Consider the following 21,004-nt stretch of genomic DNA (forward strand, 5'->3'; position numbering starts at 1 on the left):
TTATATCACAGTTCACATAAATATTAAAGCAGTAAATAAGCGACAAATAGCACATTAGGCTCTCAAACACAATAATATCCAAAACATGATAAAAGCCAAATAAGAATCAATATACAAAGCTCGAATTCTTATTAATTGGTTCCCAGCAGAGTCGCTAGAGCTGTCACACCTCTTTTTTCCCGCAACCCTTATTACGAGATTGAGTTAGAAGAGTGTTTCCAATAGAAGTGACGCTTTGAAAATGGATTATTTATTATTTAGAGTCGCCACTTGGAATTGAGTTTTGGTGTTCCAAGTCACCTTTCATTGAATCCCTTATCAAAAGGAAGATTTGACTCCTAATTTATGGTCTACGAAAATAGAAGACTGAGTAAGGAATTCTGTTGATCGAGGGGAAGGTGTAAGGCACCCCTCGAGTCCCTTGGTTCTAGCACGGTCGCTTTATTGACTAATGTAAGGCTTAAATTAATTTCTAGATATTCTTGTATTTTATTGATTATGGATTATTTATTACCGCCTAATTAATTATTATATTTTATTAATTGTGTTCACCAAGATGCGGGTTGCACACAAGGTACTTCTTTGAAATAGAATGTTAAACCAAGGTACGGAATGTACACATGGTCAAAATATAATTATTTTAGAATTAAAGGTGTCGAGACGCGGAATGCGCACATGATCTTTTTATTGCTTAAGCATATCAATTTAAGGTTCGGGTATGAGCACATGGGCTAATATTTAAAGTACAGCTAAAGTTTTTCTAGCGTTTTAGAGTATTTCAAATATTTACTTTTATAGATCTGAGATATTTCTTTAATTATTTATTTATTTTACTCTTTTCTTTTTCTTTTGCGACGAATCTTGAATTAATTCGCGACTCGCCTCACTCCCTCGCAGAATTGTTATTTTCACTCTTTCTTTCTTTAATTTACTAGACAAATCCCCTTCATATCAGATGACCAATATAAACAGACAAACAACTATGTATTCGAGACAATCATGAACTCAAACAATTAACAACAAGAAAGAAAGACATAAGAACGATTAAACATAATACTAGCCCAAGCCGAATTTCTTAGTGTCCATTTCACAAAGTTTGCACTTAATTTAATTTTAATATTTTATCTTAAACAAATAAACTCATTTACCAAATAAATCTCATGAACGAAACAAGAAACAAACAATACAATATTCCTTCAAAATCCTTAACCAAATGAAACAATCAAATGGTTTAACATAAGAAAACAACAAACAACATTCAACTAAAAATAGTAAAGATTGGTAGAAATAATGGATCTTTAATAACGTAAAACTTTCTGACTTTATAAACAAAATGCTCCACATGAATCTTTTGCGCAAAACACAACAAGATTTGAATCAAACTGATAAACCGCATCGGCGACCTCGAAACCGATCGAACTCAACCAACTGAACCTTGGACAAACATCATGGTATTTCAGTGATTTTGGGATGAGCTTTATGGATGTTTTGAGCTGGTTTTAGGTGAGTCTAATGGTGGAAACTGGGCTGGTAAATGTGAAGATTGGAAGCTCTTCATGGCTGCGTTTTCATGGGATTTGGGGATGCTTTAAAAAGGGGGAAGAACTAGTTTTGGCGTGAGAAATAGAGATGCTTTCATGGCTGAAATTTCTTAACTTTTGCTATGGAAAGCTTCAAGCACAGAAGCACACTTTTTTGTTTTCTCTGCCTCCGTTTTCTCTCCTTGTTTTTACGTTTTTCTTTTTTTGTTCTTTCTTTTGTGTTTATATATAAATGGAAGGAGATTATGCATTCATAGATATGGGTGTTGATGAGATCGTGTGCATGTGATGTTGTGTGTGGGGTGAGAGACGGGAAAGTTAGGGAGTGGGGGTGAGAAACGTGAGGCTGGTGGGGAGTTTTGGAGGTTACAGATGTGAGATTAGTAATTAAATTAAGATCTTTTTCTCTATTTTATTTTTATTGTTAAGAGATATAAAATAAAATATAAAGATAAGAATATTAATTATCTATTTTTAGACTAATACAAATATATACTTGGACTATGATTTAAATGACACTAAAATTAAATTAAAAGTTACTAGTCTACTTATTAAGATCCTAATTTTAAAAAAAACATATTGTTTTTGTAAATTTTCTTCTATTTAAAAATAGAAACAAAACATATACTCTAAGAACATGCAATTATTTTTTGTAGTTTTTTTGCTCTTTCAATTCTTTTAACTCAGCTGGTGCCATACAATATGGAGGAATAGAAATAGGCTGAGTGCCCGATACCAAGTCAATACCGAAATCAATATCCCTGTCGGGTGGCATACCCGGCAGATCTGCCAGAAATACATCCGGAAAGTCTCGTACTGCCGGTATTGAATCAATAGTAGGAGTACCTGCATTAACATCTGTCACAAATGCCAAATTTGACAAACACCCATTCCCAACCATACGTTGGGCCTTCAAATAAGAAATTACCCTGCTGGGAACATAATCTAGAGAACCTCTCCATTCGACCTTCAGCAAACACGGCATCAACCATACTAAGCAATAAGAGATCAACTCTACTCTCCAGTCCCCCAATAGTTACCACACATGACCGATATACATGGTCCATAATAATAGTATCGCTCACTGGTGTAGATACACGAACATATGAAACTAAGGACTCACGGGGCATATCCAGAGAATGAGTAAAGTATGATAATACATACGAATAAATAGAACCAGGGTCAAATAATATAGAAGATTCCTTGTGGCACACTGAGACAATACGTGTGATCATTAAATATGAATCTGGCCTGGTAGGAAAAGCATAGAATCGGGCCCGACGGACACCTGATCAGCCTCCCTCTCTTGGGCGACCCCTATCTGACTGAGCCCCACCCTGAACTGGCTGGGCGGGTGGTGGAGAAACTGATGCAGAAGTTGTAGCCTGACTCCTCTGCTGAGATGAACCTCCCGTAAGGTGAGGGCAATATCTTTTTATGCATCCCAAGTCTCCACACTCAAAGAAACCCCTTTCTGAAAATGCTGTTAAGTTCTCAGGCGGACCTCGAAAACCAGAATAACTGCTAGAAGCACCTGGTGCAAATGAACCCTGAACTAAAGTGGAACGTGACGTACTTTGGGCTGGCAGGGCACTAAGATATGACTGACCCTGGTGAGAAATGTATGAACCATGGTTGGATGATGCACCACGGTGAACTGGATGACCCATCACTGGGTCACAGACATGTCATCCTGACGAAGCTGCTCAAATTGTCTGTGCAGCTCCTCCTTGTGAAACTGCGGCACGAACTTCTCCAAAAAGAGAACAGAGAACTTCTGCCATGTAAGTGGTGCTGCACCGACTGGAATGCGTCTCTCATAAGCCTCTCACCATCAGAAGGCAGTTGCAGAAAACTGAAAAATAGTGAATGAGGCCCCACTGGTCTCCAGAATACCTGTTGTCTGAAGAATCCGCTGGCACTTATACAGAAAATCGTGAGCATCTTGTGGCTCGGCAGTGCTAAATGATGGAGGTCGAAGCCTCCCAAATCTCTCAAGTCTTCTTTGCTCATCATCTGCCATAACGGGGAATACCAGGGCCTGAGCAGCTGCAACCGGCTGGGCTGGTAGTGCCCCAGGTATCTGAAGTTCCTGCACTACTTGCTCTGCAATACGGGCAACACGGGTATGATTACCTCCCCTGGCCTAAAAAGTGGCAGGTGCGGCCTGAGCCGAAACCACATGAGCAAGTCCAGTGCAAAATGTTAATATCTGGGCCAAAGCCTCCTGAAGGCCTAGAATCACAATGGGCACAACTGGTGCCTGAGCTGGTCCTGTCGGCTCAGCTATATCTAGAATCTTCTCCTGAGCTGGAGCAATTGCTAGTGATACATTCTGCTCCATCTGTTGTACGAGCTACACCCTGACCTCTACCTCGGCCTCGGCCTCTACTACGGCCTGGCCTCTCGCGGCCCTGACTGGTGACACTGGTGGCACTGGTGGCTGACCGTCCAATCCGGTAGTACATGTCCTCGCCATCTATGAGAGAATAGAATAACAGAAATTTAATTTCTGGAATCAACAAATTCGCACGACAGAATACAAGAAAGTGAAATTTTCCTAAGGGTTCGACAACCCTCGAAGATAAGTACAAACATCTCTGTACCAATCCGCAAGACTCTACTAAACCTGCTCATGACTCGTGAGACCTATTTAACTTAGGCTCTGGTACCAACTTGTCACGACTGAAAATCACACTTATCGTGATGGCACCTATCTCAATATTAGGCAATCCGACAACATCAATAACACATTTGTTTTTCTTTAAGTTTAACCTTTGGGCTGAAAGTAGTGACGATCTCAGCAAGTACAGTCCAATATAGAAATGACAGTACAGAAATGTGGACAAGCTTTCAAGTTCACAGTTAAACTCAGTACAAATAAAATAAATCAATTCTGAATGATATGAGGATTATGAGATCTATGTATCTACATGCCCATACACGTACCGTATGTGATGCACCTTAGTGAATACTTCGTGTACTCGCAATCGAAAAATACTCAATCACACAGTACTGTATTTGGTCGATCCATCATAGGGAAGATCCATCCCAAGTATGTATGTATATCCATCAACTGACAGTCAGTGACTCAGTACTGTATAAGGTCAATCCAGTCCAGAGGAAGATCCATCCCCAAATATCAATGATTCGGATAAGATCTATGCCCAGGAGAGATCCATCCCATATATATATATATATATATATATATATATATATATATATATATATATATATATATATATATATATAATGCGCTCATAGTAGGGGTGCAGAATCCGAAGGGGCTCCTTCAGCCCAAGCGATATAATAGCCAGATCCATGCATAAATAAATAAACATAAATATCGCTCAGAATTTCAGTCTCTCGGGCTCTCAATGACAAAAGCATCTACCCGACATGATAATATGATGTATCAATAAATGACAACAAAGACTGAGATATGATATTCAAGTGACATATGTGACTGAGTACAAAATTATATTTTAAACAAATAGTTCAACAACAATACGACCCATGTGGGTCCCAAAATATTTACATGTAGCCAAATCATGATCTTTAATATGAGTCTCAGCTCAATTTCCTAACACGTAGAGAATATGCGAATAATAACATGATTATTTACTTTTATAACTTCACAGAATTTATTCAAGTCATAATTTTTATGGTGCACGTCCACATGATCGTCACCTATAGTGTGCGTCACCTCTAAACAATTTATATAACACCAAATTCGGGGATTCATACTCTCAGAACCAAGTTTAGAAGTGTTACTTACCTCAAACCGTGTAATTCATTATTTCGCTATGCCTTTTCCTCGTTAATTGGCCTCTGAATGCCTTGAATCTAGTCATAATTAATTCGATTCAGTCAATACAAATTATTGGAATTAATTTCATATAAAAATACTAATTTTCCAACAAAAATCGTAATTTAACTCAAAAACGTGCCTGTGGGACCCACGTCTTGGAACTCAACAAAAGCTATAAAATATGAACGTCCATTCAACCACGAGTCCAGCCATACAAATTTTACCAAATTCTGACATCAACTCGACCTTCAAATCTTCAAATTAAACCAAGAGGGTTTTCTAAATCTTTCAACTTGATTCACCAATTAAATATTAAAAACAACCATGGATTCGGGTAACTTGACCAATATTGAGTTAAGAATACTTACCCTGTTATTTTTCTTGAAAATCTCCCAAAAATCGAACCTTCCCGAGCTCCAATCCGTCAAAAATAGAAAATGGGTAGTCTCATTTTCAAAACTTAAATATTCCGTCCAGGCATTCCTTCTTCGCGAACGCGACAGGTACCTCACATTCGCGAAGCACAAACTTATGCTGTCCAAACCAATAATCATCCCAAAACAACCTCCAAAACTCAGTAAAAATCCTAGCCAAAAACTCCATTTAAACAGGTTGGAAAATCTATCCAAACATCACCATTTCAAGGTAGTGTTCAGTGGGGTAGGAGTTTAAAATCCAAAATCTTCTACTCAAGTCGAGGTCGGGTTCAAGTTTCCTATTGAGATTCCGATCGTGGGTCTATTGTTGATGTAGTAGCTGTGCTATTCGAGCTCTTATAGAGGTCCGTTGATGTAATGAAGAAAGTTTAATGCCTGAAGGTCCATCTCTCATTTTATACTTGACTAATACATTATCTTGATTATGGTTGTGAATCCTTGAGCATGAATAAACTTCTCTTTGTCCCTAATAAGCACGATTTTATTTTTAATTTGATCTTCTTATTTTTCATGTTTATATCACTATAATCCGAAAATTTTATTGTTTTGACCTAGCGTGTCTTTAAGTTAGTATTATTTCATTATTAAATTGGTCTAGTGAAAGTTAAGAAAGATACTTGTCAAAAGCTTTTATGTTGAAGCCGATAAGGTAAATGGGCCAAATGTTTATGTCTAGTTGTTTAATACACATAAGAGCTCTAGTTGTCCCAATTGTTAAATATTCTTAGGCTAGCTCACCTTTCCATAGCTAATCTACTACATTAGTTTTCACAAATAATTTCATAATTCATGACCTTATAATAATCTCAAAGTTTAGGAAGAATAATGAATACCTCTTAGAGTGCTTTAGGCGTGCTTTTAATGAATCTATTGCGATTGTGTATACGTTCACTTGACATAATTGTGATTTCTAAAATTAAAACCGAAGTATATGTTCGCGCAACTTTGGCCAAAACAATCTTAATATAATAAAAAATACTATTAATTATGTACACGTACGCGTGGCATAATTTTGAAACAATAAACAAAACGAATTCACACACGTGATTCGTTTCAAAGATAATTCTATATTTTAAAAGTAGATAGATAAAATATGAAAACCAATAAATCATAGTTTATCCAAAATTAATTTAAGCCAAGTTGTAGTCCATAAAGCGATCGTGCTAGAACCACAGGACTCGGGGAATGCCTTACACCTTCTCCCCGGTCAACAGAATTCCTTACCCAAACTTTATTTTTGCAGACCAATAATAATAGAGTCAAATCTTTCTTTGACTAGGGATTCAAATAAAAGGTGACTTGGAACACCCAAAAAATCAATTCCAAGTGGCGACTCTGTAAATAAAATAATCCTTATTCAAGTTTGTCACTTTAATTGGAAAAACTCTTTAATCCACAATCCACACATACACATCATTTGGGGGGGTATAAAAGGGGTGTGACAGCTCTGGCGACTCTGCAGGGGATTCTCAAGAATTTGAGCTTGTACATTGACTTTATTTGGCTTTATTAATTTTTGTATATATTGTGATTTATTTGGGCCTAATGTGCTATTTGTCCGCTTTTTATCACTTTGATATTGCTGAACTGTACTTATAAAACTTTTTCTTTCGCACCTCTCTAGGTCTTCTTGAATTTAAATTGGGCATTTGCTTGACATAGCCCGTTTTCTTTCAGATAGCCGAGGTGTTTGTCACACGGTGAAGGATTTTAGTCACACATATTTTAGGCGGAGAGCATCACCAGCTAAATCGGAAAGCAATGCTACCGGTACGCTGACCCTCCTCGGCTCGAGTTGTCTGCTCGAGTAAGCCAGTCTAGATACATTCTCCACCAGGATTTAAACCTAAAAGAACAAACCTCATGTCTGATCCCTAGTAAGTATGTTTGTTTGCATCTAATGCATTTGACTTTGGGGACTCAACACAGGGGTTGAGTCCGTCTAGGACAGGAGTACCCAATTCAAAAGACCATCCTGATGCATTTAACATGCTACTTGTGCATTTATTTGTTTCGGCTTGCATGTTGACCATCTTCTAGAATAGGGAAAGAAAATCAAGAAAAAATATGAGTGAGGAGAGAGAAACTTACCCGGTTCTGAAAAATCCTAAAACTCTGCCTAAATTTTGAAGAAGAAAAAAAGAGTCATTTCAAAAATAAGCCAAATATTTTCAAACAAAAAAAAATTATGTTTTTTCTGTTATGTCAACACCCACCGAACTACGCGGGTCTGATTCTTACCGGATGTGAGATACATAGGCAAACCTCATCGGTTCCGGCCCCCAATTTTCAAAAATCCAAAAAGATATTTCCTATAATTCCTTCTTTAGAAATTATTTTTTTGAGACCAAAAATCCAAAAATATTTTCTTCCTTTTATAAAAAAAAGTCTTTCTCCAAAAATTCAAAAAAAACAAAATCAAAATCCAAAAATATATTTTCTTTCCTTTGAAATTTACAAAACAAAAAATCAAAATTCAAAAATATTTTCTTTCTTCTTTAGAAGTCTTTCTTTCACAATTTCCAAAAAAATTTAAAAATATTTTCTTTACTAGGAGATTTTGTCAGATTAATTGTATATGAAAAAAAAAAGAGTTAGTTTATCTATTTTATTTCTGATCCATCGAACTACGCGGGTCTAATTCTCACCGGGTGTGAGATACGTAGGCCAACCTCATCGGTTCCGGGCCCCAATTTTCAAAAATCCAAAAAACTATTTTCCTTTAATTTCTTCTTTAGAAGTCTTTCCTTAGAAAATCCCAAATATTTTTTCTTTCTTTTTAGAAGTCTTTCATTTGAAAAAAAAATCAAAATCCAAAAATATATTTTTTCCTTCTTTAGAAGTCTTTCTCCCAAAAAATCCAAAAAATATTTTCTTTCTCCTTTAAGAAGTCTTCTTTTCAAACATTCCCAAAGAAAAAAAAAAAGGAGCTAGCTTATGTACTTTGTTCCCGGTATTCCCGAACTACGCAAGATCTGATTCATGCGGCATCATAATACGTAGGTGATACCCATCGGATTCGACCATTGCCATCGAATAAACTGAGTGAGAAAAAAAAGAGTGACAAAAATAACAAAGAAAACAAAGAGTGAAAAAGAAAAAAAAAAGAAAAAAGAAAGCAACAGTAAAAAAATCCAAAAAAGAGAACTTTGTGTCTAGATTGACAAAGAAAACGGCGGAATGTTTCCGTGAATATGCTGCCAAATGGCGCGAACAAGTCGCCATGTAAAGCCTCAAATGGACGAAGCAGAAATGGTTACGGTCTTCCAACAGGCCCAAGAGGCGGACTACTTCCAGAACATGATGTTCGCTATGGGTAATCCGTTTGTCGAGGCTATCACAATTGGGGAGATGATCGAAAATGGTTATGCTGCCTTTAAGGCCACAACACAAGTCGTTCCACTGCCTCCCTATGCGGTGATGAACGCACAACCTTACACAAGACCACTGCATTATACACATAACCGAGACCCACTTCCCAAAAATGCTCGTTCTTACCAAGCTCCATATAGTCCCCCAACCAAATGATCCCCAATACAATCCTTGCCCAAGAGAGCCTTTCAGAAAGAATCAGTTCACCCCTATTAGTGAATCATACTCGAACTTGTTCCAAAAGCTAGTCAAGTTAGGTCTACTGCAGCTAGTGGCCCTGAACCGGCCAAGTCCCGAGTCCCCCTCGCATCGGGCTAATACTAGATGTGAATACCACTCTGGAGTAGGGGTGGGTATACAATCCGAAAAACCGAATTCCGAACCGAAACGAATTAATTTGGTATTTCGGTATCAGTTTTTTCGGTTTTTCGATTTATTTCGGTACAGAAATTTCGGTATTTCGGTATTTCAGTTCGGTATACGGTATTGGATTTTTGATATTTCGGTATACCGAAATTCCGAAATAGTTTAGTGTAATGGAAAAAGGTTGTATTCATATTACTGTTGTGCTTTTGCTGCTTCCCCAAATGAGTACTTGTTTGTCGATCGCCAATATCACTACTGATCAAACAACACTTCTTAGCTTGCGATCTCAATTTTCTTTTTATAATTCTCACCACCTCTTAGCAAGAAACTGGTCCACTTTCACCCCTACTTGTAGTTGGATTGGAGTTACTTGTGGCTTTTGCCACCAAAGAGTCACTCCCTTAAATCTTTCTAATATGAACCTTAAAGGAATGGTTCCACCACAACTTGGAAATGAGATCTCTCGTTTCTCATTTCCCTCGATATCAGAAACAATAGCTTCTATGGGAGTTTGAAAAAGCTACGACAACTTCTGAAATATAAACTGTAGTCACAATGTAATCTACTTGGCTTTGGTATATGAGATCCAGTAGTAATTCTTTAGATAGACTCCTAATGAAGTAATCCTGTGTTAAAAAGAACATAGTCATGTGTTAGTACACTGATCAACATGGATTACATTAGTTAATGAAGTGGGGGAGATAGTGAAGATTTGGTTTAAACCGAAACCGTACCGAACCAAAATAATCAATACCGAACCGTACCGAAATATTTTGGTACGGTATTTGGTATACACTATTGATAAACCGAATATCAAAATTTTTAAATACCGAATGCCCACCCCTACTCTGGAGTAGTGGGACATGATACGGAAGACTGTTGGACTCTTAAGAGAGTAGTGGAAAACCTCATCGAGGTTAAGACAATAGTACTTAGGGATGAAGAGGCCCCTAATATGATGAACAATCATGTGCCTACTCATATCAATGGGCGAATAGTCAGAATGATCTGTGAAGATGAGGAATTTGATACGGCGCTCAAGGTCATTGCAGTCAATGCCGAGACAAAAGAAAAGCCAAAAAGGGTCGCCAAGCCTGAAAGTCCCCCATCAGACGGGAGTCACGGTAGCAAGTCTTGCTATCCTTTCTGTGTCCAGATTATTTCTGGGTGTAATCCGGATGTTTAACTTTATTGTCTTACTTTCCGATATAAACTCTTCTATCTTTACAAAAAATCAAATTAAAAAAAAATTAATTAAATGAAATTAATATTTCATTGTTCAGGGATATCTCTTTTCTTAATCTTGTCAGATTTCTTATTCTCTTTTCAGTTCTATTAATGCAAATTTTAATAACATGACATGCTTGCGGACTTCATGCCCAGATCCTAAAACGTTATCAGACCTCAAAATGATGAATCAAGAAGCAGAATGTGTTAAAAATAAGGCTTGTGAGAAAATAAACAAAGAATTGGAACACTAGGCCTAAGCCAAGTCCAAATGAAATTGGAAGAAGTTGAAATTCCCTTTCTTCGGATCATTGTTGAAGCTGAGATTGAGGATAAAGATTGGGTCAAGAACCGAGTTGGAATAATTGACTATGATTGATGAAAAGCACATGGCCACAGTTCGCCACGGGCAGTTATACCAACAAAGAATTGCCCGTGCCTACAACAAGAAAGTGCGGCCCAGAAAGTTTGAAGTGAGGAAACTCGTCCTAAGACGTATCCTCCCTCATCACGAAGAAGCCAAAGGTAGCGTTGCCGAAGGGAGCGTTGTATTTGGGAGACATCGAGGGAAATGACCCTGAGACAACTGTAGATGCAGACGTGGTCAAAAGGTATTATGTTTGACCCCTTTTTCCCAACTTTAACATGCTCCGATTGGGATGACGAAGGCTTTCTTTCTCGCTACCCAAACACTATCAACCCTTTGCAAACCCGTTGAGTCGGTTCCCTTTCTTGATTACCCTCTTTGGAACCTAGAAGTTATTATTTATAAAAATAATTGGAAAAGAAAAAAGAAAAAAGAAAAAAAAAAAAGAAAGACAAAGGAGAATAAAACAAAGTTATTGAACTACGTTTGACTTGATTCCGAAAGGATACGTAGGTAGACTTTATCTGGGGTTCAGTCACACCAAAATAAAAATCCACATTCCTCTAAAAATTGAAACTGGGGCAGATTTCACATTGGTTCAGCTACGGTTTCACCTGAAAGGTTCTAAAGTTATAATTCAATCCCAATCCTTTTTACCCAAATCCTATTCAAGTCCTTCCGATCAATCAACGAGAATGTTCAAGAATTGGAGGATACAATTACTTGGATCTGATATAACAAAATGAGAGAAATAAAATGAGAGAGTCTTATTGGTGAAAACCCTCACGGGCACTGCAAGGCGACGGTGAGTAAAGAAACCAAAATGAGAGAGTCTTGTTAGTGAAAATTTGCAAAGAGCATTATAAGGCGATGGTGAGAAGAGAAATGAGAGAGGCTAGTTGGTGAAAACCCGCAAAGGGCGCCATTGATCGAAAAGAGGATCTTCACAGCCATTGGCATTGACACGGTCCTAGGCAAGGTTTCTCGGTTTCAAAGCAAAAATTGTGATGAATTTCTGAGAGTCGGACAGTTGACACAAATCAGGCATCCAGTCCAAAAGGCATGTCATGTTTATTGAAGTCCGCATGTACTTCAGATAAGTCCTTGTTTTTCTTTCCCTGAAAGGGATACCTTTTATTTTAAACTCATTCTTCATTCCATTGTTTGTTTTTTTTTTGAATCTTTTTCGGTCTAATTTTGTTCCGAAAACTGAGACAAAGAAGAGATGGCAAGACTGATTTACAGGACTTTCATTTGCCGCAAGCTAATATTCAAGAGGCACCCAGCCTCTGCAGTGGCATCAAGTCATCCCTGACTGGCCATGGTGGCTGATGCTTTGAAATCAAAAACTCTCAAAAGGATAAAATCGAATTAAAAGTGCCTACAAGGGAAAAATGAAGTTGAAAAGGTTAAGTCCCAAATGGCTAACCGTTTTGGCAAAGTTTGTAAAGCCAAAGGTTCCCCAATGCTCTGAAATTGAAAGTTATGGAGGAAAGAAGTCAAAAGTGAGATGCCATAAAGGCAAAATAAAGTTGAAAAGGTTAAGTCCCACGCGACCAACTGTCATATAAAAGTTTGAAAATTCAAAGGCTCTCCGGGGCCAGAAATGCAAGTGGTATTCACGAAACATCTAGTGGTAGGTTGAAATCATCATCAAAAGAAGATGGGCACAAAGCCAAGCTGCCAAAGACATCAAGGCCACAAACTGACCATCACTTTTTAAAACTCACAATTTTTCTTTGTTTGCAGAAGGAACAAAGCAGTGCAGAATGGCGATTCCTAAAGAACGAATGTCACCAAAAGTGAGTTTCACAAAATCACTATTTTCTTTTATTTTCAGCATGCATCACTAATACAGATTATTTTCGTAGCTTAACCCAGGTAGAACCTTTTCACCTAGAGGGATTTAGCTCATAGTTTCGGGTAGAAGTACTCTTCGCCCAGGCGGTTTTTCGTACCTTAACCCAGGTAGAACCTTTTCTCCTAGGGGGGTCCAGCTCATAGTTTTCGCGTAGAAGTACTCTTCGCTCAGGTTGTTTTTCGTAGCTTAACCCAGGTAGAACCTTTTCACCTAGGAGGATCCAGCTCATAGTTTCCGGATAGAAGTACTCTTCGCTCAGGTTGTTTTACGTAGCTTAACCCAGGTAGAACCTTTTTGCCTGGGGGGATCCAGCTCATAGTTTAGGGTAGAAGTACTCTTCGCTTAGGCTGTTTTTCGTAGCTTAACCCAGGTAGAACCTTTTCGCCTAGGGGGATCCAGCTTATAGTTTCCGGGTTGATGTACTCTTCGCCCATGCTATTTTTTGTAGATTAACCCAGGTAGAACCTTTTTGCCTAGGGGGATCCAGCTCATAGTTTCCGGGTAGAAGTACTCTTCGCCCAGACTTGCTTTTCGTAGCTTAAATCAGGTAGAACCTTTTCACCTAGGGGATCCAACTCATATTTTCGGGTATAAGTACTCTTCGCCTAGGTTTGCTTAATGTAGCTTAATCCGGGTAGAAGTACACTTTATCCAGGCTTGCTTTTCATAGTTTAACCTAAGTAGAACCTTTTCGCCAAAGGGATTCAGCGTTTTTTTCCAGTAATACAGGGCGCCAACCCCTGGTTACATTTCCTTTTCAGTAATACAGGGCGTTAACCCCTGGTTACATTTTCCTTTTCAGTAATACAGGGCACCATCCCCTGGTTACATTTCATTTTCAGTAATACATGGCTCCAACCCCTGGTTACATTTTCTTTTCAGTAATACAGGGCGTCAACCCCTGGTTACATTTCCTTTTCAGTAATACAAGGCGCCAACCCCTGGTTATATTTTCTTTTTAGTAATACAGGGCGCCAACCCCTAGTTACATTTCCTTTTCAGTAATACAGTGGCGCCAACCCCTGGTTACATTTCCTTTTCAGTAATACAGGGCGCCAACCCCTGGTTACATTTTCTTTTCAGTAATACAGGGTGCCAACCCCTGGTTATATTTCCTTTTCAGTAATACAGAGCACCAACCCCTGGTTACATTTTCCTTTTCATTAATACAGAGAGCCAACCCCTGGTTACATTTCTTTTTCAGTAATACAGGGCGCCAACCCCTGGTTATAAAACTTTTTCAGTAATACAGGGCGTCATCCCCTGATTACATTTCCTTACCAGTATAGGGTACACCAATCCCAGATCTCCTTACCAGTATAGGGTACACCAATCCTTATCTTTGTTCTCCAACATAGGGTACACTACTCCCTACTTGATTTGATTTTAAATGCAGGATACACCACTTCATGATATCATTGCCAATATAGGGTATCCCATTCCCTCGCCACATTTTCTCAATATAAGGTACACCAATCCTTAGTTGAGATATTCTTTTGGGACAATTAAAAAAATCATCATGACCTTTTCAGGGTACACCATTCCCGTTTTTTTTATTGCTTTCAATAAAAAAAGTAGTTTAGAATTTTGTTACAATAACTCACGAAATTTTTCTAGTGAAAACTGGGGCAGAAAAATTTTGTTCGTTTGTTTGTTGTGATGTCTGGGCGGGTTTTACCTCGAGGTACAGGATTCTAGATGAACAAAAAAAGTCGTAGAAGAATGAACTAGCACCTGCAGCTTAGCAAGCATCAAGGTTCATATCAGAGTCTGCGTGAAGAACCATTCAAGATCAAGTTTTAGAAGATTTATAGATAGGAATCTTGTAACTCATAGTTGATAGGTTTGTTTAGTTTCTTTCAGGAACTTCTTGATAAAGGGTTTATTAGGCCTAGTGTGTCGCCTTGTGGTGCACCGGTTCTGTTTGTGAAAAAGAAAAATGGTACTATGCGGATGTGTATGGACTATAGGTAGTTGAACAATGTTACAATCAAGAATAAGTATCTTTACCGCGTATTGATGATTTTCTTGACCAGTTTCATGGAGCGAGGGTATTCTCCAAAATTGATTTGATATCCGAGTGTCACCAGTTAAAAATTCGGAACTTGGATATTCTATAGACGATATTTAGGACCCGCTATGGTCACTACGAATTTCTCGTGATGTCTTTGGGCTGACAAATGCCCCAGCAGTATTTATGCACTTGATGAATAGTGTATTTTAGCCATATCTTGATTCATTCGTCGTATTATTTATTGATGATATCTTAGTGTACTCACGTAGCCAGGAAGAGCATGCACAACACTTGGGTATTGTATTACAGAGGCTGAATTAAAACGGAAAAGGGTCAGAAATGCCCTTAACATATTAGAAATGGCTCAAAAATGTCATGCTTCCACCTATGGGTTCAAATTTGCCCTTAATGTTAAAATGTCCATCAATGCCATGTCATCTTTCCGTTAAGAGAGGGGCATTTTTAAGCCTAAAAATAACATTAAGAGCAAATTTGAACCCATAGGTGGAAGGAGAGCATTTTTGAGCCATTTCTAATATGTTAAAGGCATTTCTGACTCTTTTCCGTATTTTAATTGAGCTCGAGAACTCCAATGTAAGTAATTAGGTGACACTAAATCTGATGGGTCGAGAACTCCAATAATTTGTTTTTATTTTTAAATAAAAGTACTTCATTACTTTATTCACAATATTAAGGTTTTAGATTGAATGCTCAAATTTTTTCACATAGAAACATAACATTTAGTAATATATGAGCTCATTTCTCATAAGTTTATATTAATGTTCAAGTGTAAATTTGAAATTTACTTACACGTAGATGCTGAGTTATATAGTAATTACTCAAGACAAATACAACTCAACTAGTTATTAATCACTCCTGTTGATTCTCATGTTTCTTATATGATTGCTATCGGCAACCATGAAAAGATAATATTTATTTTTAAGCTTACTCGCATCTTCTATTTAACATCTAGTAATTAATCGAGCAGACGCATATATATATACCTAACTTGATATTCTTTTCCAAAAGTTAAGAACAAATGCAGGTGTATTTGATGTGATAAAAACTATATTTAATTAGGAAAATACTTATCAGAATATAATAAGTCATCATTGTATTAGCACTCTTAACACGTGCTTATGATTAGAGACAAGATTTTTTAAAGAAATAACTCTAGTTAGTGACTTTGTGACTCTTGCATTGCAATTTGCATTCATCAAGTTGCTGATGTTTAATTGTCACAAAATATTTATTAAACAAAATAAACTTTCTTATGTTTGGGCATAAGTTATTTTCCTTTAAAATTATCTTCTAAATTTTAAAATAATGTTATTTGAACTTCATATTTATCCTTATGACAATGTTTTAATTGTATCCACACAAATATTATTGCAGGTTTAAGATAATAAATTTTAAAAAGATTATTTTATGTTTAAACTCTGTACTAAATTAACTATATTATATAAATTAAAAAGGACAAAGTATAATATAGAAATAGGTAAAGAAATAAAAAATCAATCTTTTCAGACCAATCAGGCAAAGAAAGAGACAAATTAAATAGTAAGAGGATGGCTACGGGGAATCCTTAATCAAGGCAAGACATGCACAGCTGTGATATGCAATGACGTACGCATATTTGTTTTTTTAAGCGGTGTAAATAGGTAAACAAAGAAGTGAACAAATAAATAACTATTATAAATTTAAAAGGATAAAGTATAATATAAATAAAAGAGAAGTGGGTAAAGAAATAAAAAATCACTCTTTTCAGACCAATCAGGCAAAGAAAGCGACAAATTAAATAGTACGAGGATGACCAATCAGACAAGGCAAGACATGCACAACTGTGATATGCAGGGGTGTAAGCATAATTGTTTTAAGGGGTGTCACATTTTTTTAATAGGTAAACAAAGAAGTGAACAAATGAATAACTATTATAAATTAAATAGGATAAAATATAATATAAATAAATAAAAGAGAAATAGGTAAAAAAAATAAAAAATCAATCTTTTCAGACCAATCAGGCAAAGAAAGCGACAAATTAAATAGTACGAGGATGACTAAGGGGAATCCTTAATCAAGGTAGGACATGCACAAGTGTGATCACCAAAATTATTTTTTATAAGCGGTGTCACAATTTTAAATAGATAAACAAAAAAGTGAGAATAACTATTATAATGATATCATATTTTAAAAAAATACAAAATTCAGAATATCACTATAACTCTCTACAACGAGTTTTTGTTTTTTGAGATGTATAAATGATAGTCTTATTAGAAATAGTACTAAATATGTCTTTTTCTTAAGAATGATTTGATTATATTTATTGTCAACTTGACAAACAAATGCAATTTAGCTCAAGTGGATTTTGTTAGTCCTTAATTTTGTTAGAGGTATCAATTTATATGAATTCATTTGGTCTTACTTATTGTCTATATATGTATATTTAATAAATTTTTTCGCTGAAGCGGTATCACGCGACATCACTTCCCATAAGATGGCTCCGACCCTACAGCTATGCACCATGTGGTTAAAATCTAACTGCCCATCTAACATTTACCATATTAGTAATTTATTATTGTACAATAACAACAACAAGAAATAAAGTATAATCCTACAAATGAGTTTGTTATTGTTGTTGTACAATAATAAATTACTACTAATATACTTAAGTGTAAATATTGGGTGGACAGTTAAACTTTTACACGGTGCATGGCTGTCCCCCCTTAAATTAAGGTGAAATTATTTATTAATTAATTATGGTTTTATGATAGGACTATATATATGTCACATATGTCAAGTGTTCAAGATTTGAGTAAGGATAAGTTATAAGCACTCCGTAAAGCACGTGATGCCCCTTTAGCCCACCTGAACTTTTCAATATTACTCCCATCTTTTTGTTCTCAAACTGCTCATGTCTACTATATATATGTATGCCAAGTTAATTGGAAGTAAAGGAAAATAGTTGGAAGAGATACATACAACATGTTTCCAATCATAATTCTGATCAGCTTTTCATTTACTTTCCTCTTTGCTAGTGTTACTAGTGGAGCAGGAGGAGTTACAAATCTTTCCACCTGTTTAATCAACCACAATGTCCATAACTTCTCTATTTACCCCACAAAGAATGATCAAAGTAGTAGTAATTACTTTAACTTGCTCGATTTTTCCCTTCAGAATCTTCGATTTGCTGCATCTTACATGCCGAAACCAACGGTCATTATCCTACCAAACAGCAAAGAGGAGCTCGTGAGTACCATTCTTTGTTGCAGACAAACATCTTATGAAATCAGAGTAAGGTGCGGAGGACACAGTTACGAGGGAACTTCTTACGTTTCCTTTGACGGTTCCCCTTTCGTGATCGTTGACTTGATGAAATTAGACGACGTTTCAGTAGATTTGGATTCCGAAACAGCTTGGGCTCAGGGCGGCGCAACAATTGGCCAAATTTATTACGCCATTTCCAGGGTTAGTGACGTTCATGCATTTTCAGCAGGTTCGGGACCAACAGTAGGATCTGGAGGTCATATTTCAGGTGGCGGCTTTGGACTAATGTCCAGAAAATTCGGACTCGCTGCTGATAGTGTCGTTGATGCTCTTCTAATTGATGCTGAAGGACGGTTATTAGACCGGAAAGCCATGGGAGAAGACGTATTTTGGGCAATCAGAGGTGGCGGCGGTGGAAATTGGGGAATTATTTATGCCTGGAAAATTCGATTACTCAAAGTGCCTAAAATCGTAACAACTTCTATGATCTCTAGGCCTGGCTCCAAACAATACGTTGCCCCATTACTTTACAAATGGCAATTAGTTGCACCAAATTTGGCCGATGATTTTACTCTAGGAGTACTCATGAGACCTATAGATCTGCGGGCGGATATGAATTACGGAAATACTACTCCTATTGAAACATTTCCCCAATTCAATGCACTTTATTTGGGTCCAAAAACTGAAGCGGTTTCCATATTAAATGAGGCATTTCCAGAGCTGGACGCTAAGAATGATGACGCCAAAGAAATGACTTGGATTGAGTCAGCACTTTTCTTTTCCGAATTAGATAACGTATTCGGGAACTCCTCTGACGATATCTCCCGTTTGAAAGAACGCTACATGGACGCAAAAACTTTCTTCAAAGGCAAATCAGATTTTGTGAAGACTCCATTTTCAATGGACGCGATGATGACAGCTCTTGTTGAACTCGAGAAAAACCCCAAGTCATTCCTTGTCTTCGATCCTTATGGCGGAGTCATGGACAAGATTAGTGATCAAGCTATTGCCTTCCCTCATCGAAAGGGTAACCTTTTCGCGGTTCAATATTATGCATTTTGGAACGAAGAGGACGATGCCAAGAGCAACGAGTACATAGAGTGGACAAGGGGATTTTACAATAAAATGGCGCCTTTTGTTTCAAGCTCGCCAAGGGGAGCTTATATCAACTACTTGGATATGGATCTTGGAGTGAATATGGACGACGACTACTTACTGCGAAATGCTAGTAGTCGTAGTTCTTCTTCCTCTGTTGATGCTGTGGAGAGAGCTAGAGCGTGGGGTGAAATGTATTTCTTGCATAACTATGATAGGTTGGTTAAAGCTAAGACACAAATTGATCCACTAAATGTTTTTCGACATGAACAGAGTATACCTCCTATGCTTGGTTCAACGCAAGAGCATAGTAGTGAATGAGATTTCAATTGTACTACTACCAGGGGCAGATGCACAAGGTGGGGGCGGTGTCATCTGACGTCGCTTCGCCGGGAAAAATAATAAATATTTATACTAATATTCTGTAAAAATGAAGCAATATATAATAATGGCACCGCTTATTCCTAGAAAATAGTACTTCTTGGTCCACTGGTCAAACTCATATTTGGGCTTATAAAGGCCGTAGGTTCAAGGCTCGACCTAGACATTGTATTTCTTGAACATATTTAAGCGAGCAATTTTTGTTAAAACCTTTGAGGCTAAAGAGAATTGAACCTACACTTCCCTTGGCAATAATAGAAATGAAGATGTTAAGTTGGATGTGGGAGCATACCAGGAAAGACAAGATCAAGAATGAAGTTATTAGGGACCAGGTGGGTGTCGCTCTTGTGGAACAAGTTGCGAGAATTGAGGCTGATATGGTTCGGACATGTAAAGAGAAGATGCTCCGATGTCCCGGTCACGAGGTGTGAGAGGTTGACCGTGACGGGTCAGAGGAGGGGTAGAGGGAGGCCTAAAAAATATAAGGGAGGAGTGATTTGGAAGGATATGACACTACCTCAGCTTACCGAGGACATGACCCTCGACATAAAAGTGTGAATGTCTAGAATTAAGGTTGTGGGTTGACATTTAGTTGATGGTAGGTTAGAAACTCGTGTTTTAGCTGTATTTTACACTCTAATTACTGCATTTTACTTGTGTTTGAGCTTAAACGATGGTGATTTGCATTTATTACGTGTTTTATGCCTCGAAGGAATTGATTTTGAGTTAAAAAGTTAATTTGGAGCTGAATCAAACAAATTAGAGCTTTGAAGTCTGAGTAAAAGCCCAAGGAATTAAACTGGAATCGCGTTCGGGGGTCGATGACCAAGTATGGATAACAAAAAATTAATAAAAAGGAACACTCTAAGAAAAAAGCACTATCGCTCCGCATGGGGCGCGGCGAGGCGCGACATTCAATTGGGAAAAGCTTGTCAGAATCTGTTCTCTGAAGATGCCCACTAACGCGGCGCGTGGCATGCCGCGAGGCGCTCCGCACCCGTGTATTTTCCTTAGAGTAATTTTTCAATTCGACTAGGAAAGAGTAGTTCCGTCTGGACCCGCTTCTACATGGTATAAATACACCAAAACATGATTTGAGGTGACTTTTGACCTACGAAAGATTTGAGAAGCAACTAAGGCAAGATGACACAAGAATTCATCAAGATTTCAACCTATAATCGGTGCAATACGGGAGTTTGTATCGAATTATTAACATTGATGTTTTCAATGTCTTTAAACCTTCTTGAGATGAATTTTTCCATTGACAT

At 37.4% G+C, this 21,004-nt stretch overlaps 1 protein-coding gene across 1 annotated transcript; it reads left to right on the forward strand.

Annotated features, from left to right (window-relative positions):
• The first annotated feature begins 17,824 nt into the window (after positions 1-17,824).
• LOC104088884 (berberine bridge enzyme-like C-2) lies at positions 17,825-19,945 on the forward strand. Its single transcript, XM_009593633.4, has one exon. It carries the CDS (start codon positions 17,979-17,981, stop codon positions 19,674-19,676), a length of 1,698 nt encoding a protein of 565 aa, XP_009591928.2. The 5' UTR covers positions 17,825-17,978; the 3' UTR covers positions 19,677-19,945.
• The last annotated feature ends 1,059 nt before the right edge of the window (positions 19,946-21,004 follow it).

This window comes from Nicotiana tomentosiformis, chromosome 1, assembly GCF_000390325.3.
Source record: "Nicotiana tomentosiformis chromosome 1, ASM39032v3, whole genome shotgun sequence".
NCBI lineage: Eukaryota > Viridiplantae > Streptophyta > Magnoliopsida > Solanales > Solanaceae > Nicotiana > Nicotiana tomentosiformis.